This window comes from Chiloscyllium plagiosum, chromosome 14 (genome assembly GCF_004010195.1).
Source record: "Chiloscyllium plagiosum isolate BGI_BamShark_2017 chromosome 14, ASM401019v2, whole genome shotgun sequence".
Taxonomy (NCBI): Eukaryota; Metazoa; Chordata; class Chondrichthyes; order Orectolobiformes; family Hemiscylliidae; genus Chiloscyllium; species Chiloscyllium plagiosum.
Window position 1 is genome coordinate 52,131,619 of NC_057723.1, and position 13,953 is coordinate 52,145,571.

A 13,953-nucleotide genomic window follows, 5' to 3' on the forward strand; every position below is an offset into this window, starting at 1 on the left:
ATAGCAAGCCACAGAGCTGCTCTCTCACTGAGGAGAGACATTTGGTGGTGGTTTAACCTGAGGGTCATGTGGCAGGAGGTGAGGAGAGGTTGAGAAGAAAGGGTCCTTCATGGTGATCTCACCTGGTATGAGAATTGTACCCATATTGTTGGCATCACACTGTATTGCAAACAGTCATTCAAGCAACTAAGCTAACCAACCCCCTTGGTATGCAGCCAATCACAAGGTTTTCTTAAACAAAGAGCAATTTCTACCCCCACTACCTCTGACAAAAATAACTGACACATTGTCATACATATGACCTTCGTGTAGTTATTTACAGTCCTCACTTACACAGGTACAAACTTAAAGGGTAGCAGTGTCTAGTTTCAATGCATATTTAGTTAAGTCTTCTTTAAGTGCCCTTGAGATGGAAGGTTTAAACCCAAGATGATGATTGATTAAGTGGGCTCTTTGACTGCACCTGGAAAATATTGAAGTTATCTTTTAAGTTCTTGGTACCCTGATTTTAATTTCCAGTTAAAGGGTGTCTATTTCAGCTCTACAGTGCAAAATTCACCTCATCCACTTTTGCCAAACAACACCTTGCTTGTACATGTCCTGGCTGCTTTTCTGTTGTACATTAGACAAAAAGATCACAGGTTTCATTGTTTGCTGTGAAGTGCCAAGCGAGACAACTCATTGTTTAATAAAGGATGAGAAAAAGAGAACGATGGCATTACTGGTTGGGGGAGTTTCAACCAACTCAAAAGAAATGAGAAACATCAAGCGGTAAAAATGTTGAGTTCTTCCGTGTGATGAATGATTATTTATGTACTTATTCTTATGTACAAAATTAAAAAGATCAGAAAATATAATATTGAAATTTTAAATGGGATCTTTTAAGTTGCAGACAATAATTCTTTCTTGAAACAAGTCATGGATAAATGAAAAATGTTAAACCAATGTGGACAACTAAAGGTGAGACAAGCATTGGGAAGAACAGACTAAGAAATTAGAGACTGCAAAAATAAATGCAAGCAAAATAAACTCAAAATAAAAATGAAGATTTCTTCAGAGTGTAAGTAAATGAAGCGTACAAAGAGGAATGAGGCTACTCAGAAGTATTAACACAAAGGTGAAATCTAAGAATAGGAAAGATGTTGACATATAAAACTACTATTTTGTAACTGCATTCTCAACTGAAGCATGATCAGAAATGCTAAAATACGATCAAGTTCATGCTGATTTGACCAGAAATAGTGCACATTGCATGATCATACTGCCTGATGTATGAAACTGTTTTACTGGGTTTGGTCTCTTGGGCATATGACTATATAGTAGATTGTATTAGAAATTGGTTGTTTGGTAAATGAGTGAGTCAGACATTGTTTCGACCGCAATTATTTTTAATATTTGCTGTTAAGTAGTAGGTTGAAATTTGCAAGTAGTGCAAAAATGTGTGGTGAAAAATCAACATAATCAGTGAGAACAAAGTCAATAAGATAACAGCCAAGGTACAATTTCCAGGGATGTGGCAGCTACAACTTAACATAAATGTTTACTGTAATTTGGCACAGAAAAGGACACAGATTACAAAGTGGAGAGAATATGGGAAAATATCTTAGGGCTTAAATGAACAAGCTTTTACAGTATTTACAGGCAACTTAAAGAAATTAGTAATTTAAAAATTTAACAATTAAAGGAATCAGCCTTAATTTACAATAAAGTTTGAATATGCAAAAATTGTATCTGCATGACGGAAAAACGAGTGAAGTTTTAATTCCCGTTTTGAAAAAGGAAAGAAGATATTTGAAGGAAAGTCATACAGGATTACCAGTTAGTGTACAACTAAGAGGCAAAGGTTAGCCATAAACAACTTTAGCATCTTGTAAACACTAAGGGACTATTTGTTAGCAAATATTTAAAGATTATGAAGGGTAAAGATAAGGTGAATAAATGCAGGATTTTCAAGAAAACTTCAGAATAAGGGGCCATTAGTCCCCAATTAGGATGGCAAATATGAAAAACACCTTATTCATTTTATTGCTTGTGCAAATACTGTGTGGAAATTGGCTGCCTACAAATCATCAGTGATTGTATTAAATATGTAATTGGCTTTCAAACATCTTGAGAGGGAGATATCTTCATTTTTCTTCAGTAGATATAAGTTTTAAAGTGAAGTGTATCTCCACTTCCAAAACAAAGGTATTCCTTTAGAAAAATCGAATTTTTGGCTGATAAGCAATGACAAAGTGATCTTGTAATTTTTAAATATATTAAGCTGCACAAGTTGCATGATTGGCTATCTGGCAATGCTTCTAGATTAGATTAGATTACTTACAATGTGGAAACAGGCCCTTCGGCCCAACAAGTCCACACCGACCCGCCGAAGCGTAACCCATCCAGACCCATTCTCCTACATTTACCCCTTCACCTAACACTGCTAGCAATTTAGCATGGCCAATTCACCTAACCTGCACATTTTTGGATTGTGGGAGGAAACTGGAGCACCCGTAGGAAACACACGCAGACACGGGGAGAATGTGCAAACTCCACACAGAGAGTCGCCTGAGGCGGGAATTGAACCCGGGTCTCTGGCGCTGTGAGGCAGCAGTGCTAACCACTGTGCCACCGTGCCGCCCACTGCCACCGTACCGCCCACGCTTTTAGTTCAATGGTGTCAAGAAGCAACTCAATATGGCTGGCTTTACTCGAAAAATACTTAGCAGAGCCTGACATTGGGCATAAAGATCAGAAAAATAGTGAATTTATAGTCACTGCTGAGTTATAACGCTTTAAACTGAGGTGACCGGTGAGGTGCTGCATTTAATACCAGCAATTTCATGATGATGAATGTCAGAAAAACAAATCAGAAGCCCTCACTCAATCATTACCTACCAGCCTTACTGGTATTGCAGAAATTATAGGAAAGCAGTATCAGACTTCCAAATCTGCAGTTGCCAATGAATCACAGTGCAAACTGAGTGGTCAAGGAAACTGGTGTAAGGAATTTACAACTTTCTAAATTAAGTTTTAAAACTCAATTTAGTTGGTTGTGTGTAACTAAATTGCTCATTATTTAATCATACTTCAAGAAAATTTGGCAATTTTAAATCTATCTCTGTGCTAAATACTAGTACTGTATCTTTAGGTCCTTCCTTCTTAAAGCAGCAACTCGTACTCAAACTTGAATGTTTAAGACAAAGGGGGCCTCAGGTAGCAATTAAACCATTAGCAGCAAAATTAACTGCTTTTTGATTAGATTAGATTCCCTACAGTGTGGAAATAGACCCTTCGGCCCAACAAGTCCACACCGACCCTCTGAAGAGTAACCCCCCCCAGACCCATTTTCCCTCTGACTAATGCACCTAACAACTATGGACAATTTCACATGGCCAATTCACCTGACCTGCATATCTTTTGACCTACCTTTCTTTAGGTCAATGACTTTTTGAGAATTGCACAGAGTTCTGGTAGAATGTAATACTTGCGTAAGTGTGAAGATTTCCCTTTCAGAAAAAAAGTTGTATAAACAACCAGATATGACCGCAAAAATGGAACAGCATATTCAACTCGCCTTCACCAAGTACAATGAGCATAATGAATCTTGACAAGTTACAATCAAGGGGATCAGGTGAAGATTAGGGGTCAGAGCATCACAATTATGTTCAATTTTGTTCCACACACGTTTCACTTGCCCGAATGGTTCTCTGCGTTTTAATCAGAAACTTCACCAAGTCTAGGCCTCTCAACAGGAGGAAAACTTGGATCCTTTTTGAACTGAATCATTCAATGCCATCTTACATAATCACTGTGGGTGCTAGACCAAGGATAGTTCATTTTAAAGCAATTATACATTTTAAATCTTTGATAGGTAAATTTCCACATTGTAAATAGACAAGGGGCAAAGACTGACATGTTGAATCAGGTCAGAGATCAATGATCCCAATGAATAGCAGAACAAAAACGTGGACAGAGTGTAGCATGAATATTGCAGTTGCTCGAGATTCTAAGCTTACTTCTAACTTTATTATAGTTATTACATTTCAGTTATTAAGATTTTTATTTTGATTCATTTTGGATATGTACATGAAAAAGAAAGGTTTGGAGGGATATGGGCCAAGCGGGTCGAGTTTAGTTTGGGATTATAGTCGCCATGGACTGATTGGACCAATGGGTCTGTCTCCATGTTGTAGGACTCTGACTCAAACAGGTTCAAGGGGCTAAATAGCATACAAAAACTTTATTATGTACAAAGTTGCAAGTATGTGTTGTCGTGCTTTGCAGTAATAGATACCTTGTCAAGAGATTTGGCTTTGAATTATATGAAGTTACTCTACAGAGAAGATCAATCACACGTGGGCGGCATGGTGGCACAGTGGCCCTCACAGCGCCAGAGACCCGGGTTCAATTCCCGCCTCAGGCGACTGACTGTGTGGAGTTTGCACGTTCTCCCCGTGTCTGCATGGGTTTCCTCTGGGTGCTCCGGTTTCCTCCCACAGTCCAAAGATGTGCAGGTCAGGTGAATTGGCCATGCTAAATTACCCGTAGTGTTAGGTAAGGGGTACATGTAGGGGTATGGGTGGGTTGCGCTTCGGCGGGGCGGTGTGGACTTGGGCCGAAGGGCCTGTTTCCACACTAAGTAATCTAATCTAATCTAATCACACCAAGTACTCCCAGAAAGGTTACAGACTGCCCTATAGTAATGTATGCAGCGTAAGCAATCTTCAAACCAAATATTAATTACCAAATTGTCCAGCACTGAAAATGAACTTATACAAGTCTGGTATACCTTGGCTATCACCAAGGAGAAGGTGCAGTAAAACTGAATGCTCTGAAAGTGGCTAAATCACCTGAACCAGATGGACTACACCAGAGTTCTAAGGGAGACAGCTAAAGAGATAGTGGAGGCGATGGTGATCTTTCAGAATCACTGGAATCAGGAAGAATCCCAGAGAACTGGCAAATCACTAACCTGATACCTATTTAAAAAGGAAGCAAGGCAAAAGACAGAAAATTACAGACCGATTAGCTTAACCCTGGTCCTGGATAAGATCCTGGAATTCACGGTGATGGATGAGATTTCTGAATACTTGGAAGTATATAGTAAAAGAGGGCAAAGTCAGTATGGTTTCATCAAGAAGAGGTTATGCCTTACAAATCTTCGAGAATTCTTTGTGGAAGGAATGAGCAGGTTAGACCAAGGAGAGGCAATGGATGTTATCTACGTGAACTTCAAGGAGGCCTTTGACAAGGTACCTCACAGGTACCGCTACTGAGTAAGATAAGGGCCCATGCTGTTGGAGACAAGGTGCTAGCATGGGTAGAAGTTTAGCCATCTAAAACAAAGCAGAGAGTGGGGATAAAAGGGTTCTTCTCAGGATGGCAGCTGGTGACAACTGGTGTTCCACAAGGCTCAGTGTTGGGACCACAACTTTTCACTTTATACATTAACGATCCAGATGAAGGAACTGAAGGCATTCTGGCTAAGTTTGCAGATGATACAAAGGTAGGTAGAGGGACAGATAGCATTGAGGTGCCGGGGGATGCAGGAGGATTTGGACGGGTTAGGAGAGGAAGTCGCAGATGAGGTACAACATGGGAAAGTGTGAGATCATGCACTTTTGTAGGAAGAATAGAAACATGGACTATTTTCTAAATGGGCAGAAAATTCAGAAGTCAGCAGTGCAAGGAAACTTGGGACTTCTAGTCCTGGATTTTCTCAAGGTAAACTTGCAGATTGAGTCAGTAGTTAAGGCGGCAAATGCAATGATGGTGTTTACTTTGAGGGGATTTGAATATAAAAGCAGGGACAAAAGACATTTGGAGTATTGTGTGGAGTATTTGGGCCCTATATCTCAGGATGGATATATTGACCTTGGAGCGTGTTGACAGGAGATTCATTAGACTGGTCCCAGGAATGAAAAGCTTAATATAGGAGGAACATTTGAGGAAGCCGGGTCTATTCTCAATGGAGTTTAGAAGGATTGGGTGGGATCTAATTGAAACTTACAGAATATTGAATGGCCTGGACAGAGTAGATGTTGGGAAGATGTTTCCATTGGTAGGAGAGACTAGGACCCAAGGGCACAACCTTAGAATTAAGGGAGGACCTTTTAGAATGAGATAGGACGAAGCTTCTTCAGCCAGAGAATGGTGAATCTATGGAATTCATTGCCACAGAAGGCTGTGGAGGCAAGGTCATTGAGTATATTTAAGACTGAGACAGATAGATTCTTGAATATTAAGGTGATCAAGGTTTATGGGGAGAAAGGGGTTGAAAACCTTATCAGCCATGATTGAATGGCAGAACAGACTCAATGGCCTAATTTCTGCTCCTGTGGAATGGGCCTAATGGGTTTCTGTACTGGGTCACGTCTTTTATTCATCAAATTGAATATTCTAACTTACATTTCCTGGTTCAGATTCTGTGCACCTACTTAAGAATCCTTCAATCTGTCTCCTTAAAAAGATACACAGTTGCTTCTATTATTCATGGAAGTCCCAAATTCCCTTTAGTGCATTCTGAATTGAATTTCTAATCAGAGTGAGATCTAGTGCAAAACCTCACAGTCTGTTTGCACGTGCGAGTGGTAATTAGTATTATAAACAACATGGAATCATTTTTAAATAGTATCCCAGGTGTTTAAGACAGGGAGGTGATGAAAACTGGGCAAAAAGGTCTAGGGTGATATAGCAGGGAAATGGAGAGAGCAAGAGAGAGAGAGAAATGTTGATGGATCTCTAATGGCATTGATTAGTGAATTGGAGTCGGGAAGAAAATAGTTTTGACGATTGAGGTGGACTGGATGACAACAGCACTGGCAGAAACCCCTAGGTCTGAAAGTAATCTTTAAGCAACTTAAATGTCAAATATTACTCAAAGTTTCTGTTTAAAGCCTCAAATTTTTCTGGATTATTTTAAAGAAAGTGCCATCAAATAAAGAGATAATGCTGGTGCTTAGAAATCAATAGAGATAACTATTCACATCAAAATTTAAATTGCTGCTTGGTCACAGAACTTTTTAAATTGAAATGTGATCAGCTTCAGCCTACAGCTCAGAAGCACCCAGCAATTTATAATGAGTTCGTCTCTCTAACAAAGGTTGACATATTGTTAAGTATAATAAATAGCCCCACCATTGATGTCACTAAGATACAACTTGCCCTAAATCCTCCTGCAGGTCTCACCCCTCCAACAATGAGCTGGTAGCACAAATCTAGCTAAAAAATAACACTATATTCTTCATGATTTGGAGGTGCTGGTGTTGGACTGGGGTGCACAAAGTTAAAAATCACACAACACCAGGTTATAGTCCAACAGGTTTAACTGGAAGCACTAGCTTTCGGAGTGCCGCTCCTTCATCAGGTGGTTGTGGAGGACACAATTGTAAGGCACAGAATTTATAGCAAATGTTTACAGTGTGATGTAACTGAAATTATACATTGAATAATACCTTAATTGTTTGTTGACGCTTTCATCTGTTAGAATACTATGATAGTTGCACTTCTTTCAAGTGTAAATCACAAAAACGTTTTTTTAAAAATTGCATTCTCCGGTTAACTGTAACAATGGAATATAAATTCTGTGTCTGACAATTGTGCCCTGCACAACCACCTGATAAAGGAGCAGTGCTCCGAAAGCGAGTGTTTCCAATTAAACCTGTTGCTCTATAACCTGGTGTTGTGAGATTTTTAACTATTTTCTTCAACTGACTAGAATAATGCATATCTGACAACATATCTGTCAATGCTTAAAATTCCAGCTAAAATGTTGGGGGAGACCAGGATAGGAGCTCGCTTCCCCCACATCATGTGATGGCCAATTGTCCATGGAATTGTCACTATTCTGGGTCAGCTAGTCCCACCTCAGGGAACTGTCAGCCATTCATCTATACTAAGGATTCTTCAGCAATTTGAGCCAATGTATTAAGATTTGGATATGGTGGGGTTTGAGGGGTGGATCGGACAGAAGACATGATGTGTTGAGTAGGGGAAATACATTCTTGAGGATGGGCAAGAATGTGCTCATCAGATCTGTTAAAAAGGAAAGCTCCTCCACCCAGCCTTGCAAAGTGAAACCTGCCAGGTTTGTTGTTGCCACCAAGGGTTAAATATATCTTCAATCAGCTTGTTCAGACATGTTATGACATATACTGAGGCAGTTGGAACTTGAACCCTTTGGCCCAGAGGGAGACACACTACAACTGTGTCACAAGAGACATTCCACCATTGGTTAAATCCTGGTGACAGTGAGGAGGTCTGTAAATGGGAATTAATTGGCTCTAAGGGGCTCAATTGACTCACTGGACAGTAGGCTGCCTGAAACCACTCCGCCCATGGTAAAATAGTAGGTAGGTTGCCTACAATTATCTTAACAAGCATCCTCACCAACTTCAAAACAGCCAATAAGGTAGCATAAAATTCAGCACAAAATTGTGTGTGGATGGATAACAAGCTTATCTTGAACTCCAGCCAATAAACACTACCTACTTCCCATTCTGCAGTGTGATGCTTCAATCAATCAATCAGAAAATGTTTTATACTACACTAAGCTTAACTTTAGTTTCTGGTCTCCATCCGATAGAAGGAAACATGACACATATTTGTAGCAAAGTGAGCAAGTACAATAACAACATTAAGAAATCTTTTGACTTTGTAGTCAAAATGCAATATCTTTAGGAAAACCTATATGGCTTTAAAAATGAAAGGAAACAGAAATGATTGGAATCATTTTGAAAATCTAGTAAAATAAATAAAACACTACCCAGCTGCCATTGATAAATATCTGTTTAAACTTTGGAAAACTACAACCCGTACTAAGTCATCATTTCTTATATAAATTAAAGAACATAATATGTTTAACTGTAAATAAGAGGGTGCTATTGAATATAAATGTACTTTACTCTTTCTATGACAGTTACCGACAAATTATGTGCTTATTTTGGGGCATAAAAGTAAAAGCAAAAAATTATAATCACTCCAGACCTATGGGTTACCACTATCATTCTACTATAATCCAATGCTGTTATTCCACTATAAAACATTACTCCATTTGACTTCAAAGCTCTGATGAAACCTTAACTTCTTTCCATCACTTCTTTATTTTAATTCAAGTCAGATGACCCTGGCATATGCTTCTAGTTGCCCTGGATTTGTAATTAAATAAATAGATTTCAAATGCCATTGAAGCAAACATTAATCAAAATAACACTTTCCCTGGTGACTTGCAAACTAACTACTTGAGTTGTTAGTTCACAACCGTGAAACAAATAAAAATAGCAAATGTTTCTGTGGGTGTTTGTTACTTGCCATTATACAAGTTCCCTTTTCATTGAAAATACGCAACATTCTGTCACCCCTCCTTTCAGTATGATCAAATGTTTAGCTATGCAACCAATTTGTGAAACAAAGTTAACACCCGATTAACAGATTTGATGGCTGCCAAAAAAATTAAGTTTAGCAGTCACTGCAGTCCACTTTACCTACCCCTAAGCCTGCTCATTGCCACTGGGATTTGATATGAACCCAACTATCTTATGACTGCACTTGTGTACAGTTTTATGCTGGCAGTAGCAGCTGTGTGCAAAGACCTATTATGAGCTCTGACAGCTCCTCCTAATTTAGAACTTTCCATTTGAAACTCAAATGATGCACTTTGGATAGACTTAATTGTGTAAAAGTGACAGATAACCAATTTCACTGCTAAGTTTAAATGCTACTTTAAAGTTTTCAAAAGCTGCAAAATCAATTTGGAAAACAATACAATCACTGAATCGAGTATTCTCAATGGAGGGGAAGGATCCCACTGGTTACTATAATTAGGTTTTAGTTCCTGTGACCTAAAATAACACTTAGTGCCAGCCTGTTTATAACACTTTGGTCTGAAGTTCTTGTTTTCCCTTTCTTCAATTAACAGGTGACTATCCATAATAAAAGCGAAGAAAATAAACCAATTAGAACCAGTAAGGGAAATCACAACAAATAAATGGAACTCTCTCTCTGCTGGAAAATTATAGAAACGATTGCAAGGACAAACATGCAGAATAAATTATTAAGCCAGACGGCAGGATGGATGCTGTAAAGTTTAAATATGGTGAGGGGGCGATGGGAAAGACGTGTAGAGTTTGCCTTACAGAGAACTGACCAAATGCTCTTGCCAATTTATTAAAAGGAATCTGCATATATTTAACCTTAAGGTAAAATAGACAGCTCTCAGAGTATCATGTCACATTTCATTAGAATGAGTACCTGTGGTAGCCATTTTCAAAATAGCAGGCAAAATGAAATCAGATCAGCAGGATTTCTTGTGGCTTGAGAAACCTGATTCATTGAACAACAGCAGATGTTAAAGTGTCAGTTCACTAACCAAAATATTTAAAACTTGATTCCTTCTCAACTTTATTACCAAGCTATCGAGAGATATCGATGTTTAGATGAGGCAGAGGTGGGGGGGATGTTATTACTGGCTAAGCAGCATCTCTCAGCTTTGCTGAGGGAGGACACTGTGGAGGAATCTTTCAGCAAGGCATTATGGAGGGAGCTCAGGAATAGGAAGGTTCCAAACACAATGCTGAGGTTGCATTATAGATCTCTCAGCTGCTAGGAGATCGAGGGAGAGATATGTAGTCAGATTCTAGGAAAATGTGAAAAATAACAGGGTTGTTGTGAGGTTGATTTTAACTTCCCACATTTTGACTGTTCATATGGGGAGCAATGTGTTAAGTGAGTCTAGGAGGGTTTTTTGAAACAGTATGTGGATAGACCAACAAGGGAGGGGGCAATACTGGACTTGGTATTGGGAAATGAGCCTGGCCACGTGATCAAAGTTTCAGTGAGGGAGTATTTTGGGTGTAGTGGCCATAATTCCATAGGTTTTCGAGTACGTATGGATAAGGGCAAGGGTGGACCTCAGATGAAGGTGTTAAGTTGTGGGAAGGCCTACGAATCAGACAAGAACTGGAAAATGTGGATCAAGAGTGGCTGTTTGAGGGTAAATTCATATCTGACACATGGGATTCTCTTAAGGATCGGTTGATTAAAGTGAGGGATAGGCATGTTCCTGTGAAAAGGAAGGACAAGAATGGCAGATTTTAGGAACTTTGGATGATAGGGTAAATTATCACTCAAGTCAAAGAAAAGGAAGCATAACTAATGTCTATGCAAATAAAAACAGAATAAAGTCCTTGAAGAGTATAGAGAAAGTAGGAAGGAGGTCAAACAGGGAGTTAGGAAGGCTACAAAGGGCTATGAAATGTCTTTGACCAGCAAGGTTAAGGAGAATCCCAATACATTTTATACATAGATTAGGAACAAGAGGGTAGCTAGGGAAAGAGTAGGCCCACTCAAGAATAAAAGAGGGAGGTTGTGTGTGGAGCCAGAGGAAATGGGTGATATCCTTAATGAGTATCAGTATTCACTGGAGCGAGGAAGAGGGGGGATACTCTTGGGCAGGTCAACCTAATGAAGGAGGAAGTGTTGGGTATCTTGAAATACATTAAGTCCCCAGGGTCAGATGGAATCTATCCCAGGATACTGCTTGCGGGAAGAGAGGAAATAGCTGGGGCCTTAACAGATATTCTTGCATCTTCGTTGGTCTCAGGAGAGGTTCCAAAGGACTGAAGAATGGCCAATGCTGCTCTTTTAGGATTAGATTGTCAATTGGTGGGAAAACCCATTCGGTTCACTTATGCCCTTTAGAGAAGGAAACTGCTATCCTTATCTGGTTAGGCTTACATGTGACTCCAGACCAACAGCAATGTGGTTGACTCTTAAACTGCCCTCAGGGAAATTAGGGATAGGCAATACATGCCGGCCTATCCATCAAAACCCTCATCCCACGAATGAATTAACAAGACATTCTATAAACATTAAATTAAAACTTTTACAAAAATACTTTTCCACTCTTTTCCTTCCTGTCGCCGATTTAACAAAGAATCCACTCACTCTTTCTTCTTCGTCCTTATTGGCAATTTCATAATGCTTCAATCTCATTGGTTTAGAAAATGAGCTGTCTGTCCTGTCTCTGATACTATTTCCTCACTGTGACATTATCAGCTTGCATGGTCAATGATTTTCATGCAAAAAAAAACTCCTTAACTTTTAAGGGCAAGCCTAACATTTAAACCAAATTACAGCAAATTATGGCTCAATGTAGCATAGTAGAAACTTTATGATATGTACTGCCCTGTGCCATACAACATGCGATTTGATTTACCTAAGTGCAGTGAAAAGCTTTGCTTTGCAAGCAGATCACAGTAAACAAGGACATACAGATCATATGATGCTTAGACAGAGTGAAGCATGCAAGGTTACAGCAGCACAGGAAGTATGCAAAGCAAGAATAATTTTTAGACTTAGAACTTAGGTTTAAAAATGTGGAATAGTTATAAGAAACGAGAGAATAAGATCTGCTGTAGACAGCTCGCAAAGAGTCGCCCAGCATCAGCGCCACCTTGAATCATTCAAGACATAGCTCAGCTACTTGGAGGGAGTCAGGAGGGGTGGGTCGGGAAGACTCCAAAATTAATCAATTACCTGGTAGCAATAAGGTAAATTTAACTTTTCTCACTGACATACATACAGATGTACAGCATTCATGCAGGAATGTGGATGACTCTCACTTGATTTGGGCAGCCATTTACTGCTTTCTGCTGCTATTGTCAAGTTAAAAAGTACGGTGGCACAGTGGTTAGCACTGCTGCCTCACAGCGCCAGAGACCCGGGTTCAATTCCCGCCTCAGGCGACTGACTGTATGGAGTTTGCATGTTCTCCCCGCGTCTGCGTGGGTTTCCTCCGGGTGCTCCGGTTTCCTCCCACCATCCAAAGATGTGCAGGGTCAGGTGAATTGGCCATACTAAATTGCCCGTAGTGTTAGGTAAGGGGTAAATGTAGGGGTATGGGTGGGTTGCGCTTCGGTGGGTCGGTGTGGACTTGTTGGGCCGAAGGGCCTGTTTCCACACTGTAATCTAATCTAATCTAATCTAAACTCTCATTCAGTCCCATCCATTCAGAAATGCTTTCATGGCCATCGAATGAAGCTTGGACATATCACACCTACATTGTCTTGGGGAATCACTGAGTCAGGAAATTATTTGCATAACAATTCCCCAGAGTTAGGGCATTTACATTATCTCTGACAGGGTCCCCATCCTACCATTGTACTTGGGCAACATGTGGTTATGGTTGGGGGGGTGTGGTTGAAGTGGAGTGGCCAGAGTACCTGTAAGCATTATTAACTGACGTGTATTAAGGGGATTTGTTTTCTTTGTTCGGGGCCTATTTGACTCGACTTTACACACTTGTGGAGAGGGTCAAAGGGGTCACCTAGCTTGTACCAGCTTTAATAAACTTTAACTGTTTACAGAAGTTGGTGTGTGTGAATTGCATCTAGTGTGAAACCTCAGGAAAAGAAACTAACATACACTCTTACATAATCTATTTCAATTCTGTGTTTGGTTTCACTGCACATAGGAGCATCCAGGTCACTGAGGATGAAATCACTAACAACATCGTTTGTAACCATGATTAAAGTTGGCACACCCTAGAAAGAGATGGAGGACAATGTGGATGTGCGGACCATTATACTCCATTTGCTACATCTGGCTTGTCACCCTTACTTAGTTCCACTGCTACCTGTTCTAACAGCGTGTCTCATGACATGGCTTTGCCTCATATTCTTCCCTTTATCCTTTGTAAGATGCCCAAAAATTCTAACATCCGTGTCTGGTCCTTTTACAGTCGCTTCACACATATCAGTGATATTTAACTCTTCTTCACTGTCACTACCATGAACATTGGGTTTACTGTGAAGCAAGTATTGCATTAGCAAAACCTTTGTCAAGTTAAATGTTAGTATGAGTATGGCCCTACTATTTGGTCCCCTCCAAAGCACATGTAACCCTTTTGGCATCCTCCTCCATGGCTTCCCACTCAAAGTTAACCCAATGACACACCACCCTAGATTCATT

The 13,953-nt window shown here is 39.9% G+C and overlaps 1 protein-coding gene across 3 annotated transcripts in view; it reads right to left on the reverse strand.

The window, feature by feature from the left end:
• The window catches only part of ubtd2 (ubiquitin domain containing 2), a 76,511-nt gene that overhangs the window by 18,419 nt on the left and 44,139 nt on the right, over positions 1 to 13,953 (reverse strand). The window contains exon 1 of one of the 3 annotated variants that reach the window (XM_043703806.1): positions 10,234 to 10,287. The exons of the other annotated variants lie outside the window; for them this stretch is intronic. Within the exon in view, the coding sequence (XP_043559741.1) occupies positions 10,234 to 10,246 (13 nt within the window). The 5' untranslated portion in view covers positions 10,247 to 10,287. Of the gene's footprint in view, positions 1 to 10,233; positions 10,288 to 13,953 lie in introns of those variants that run through there. 3 annotated transcript variants of the gene reach the window in all.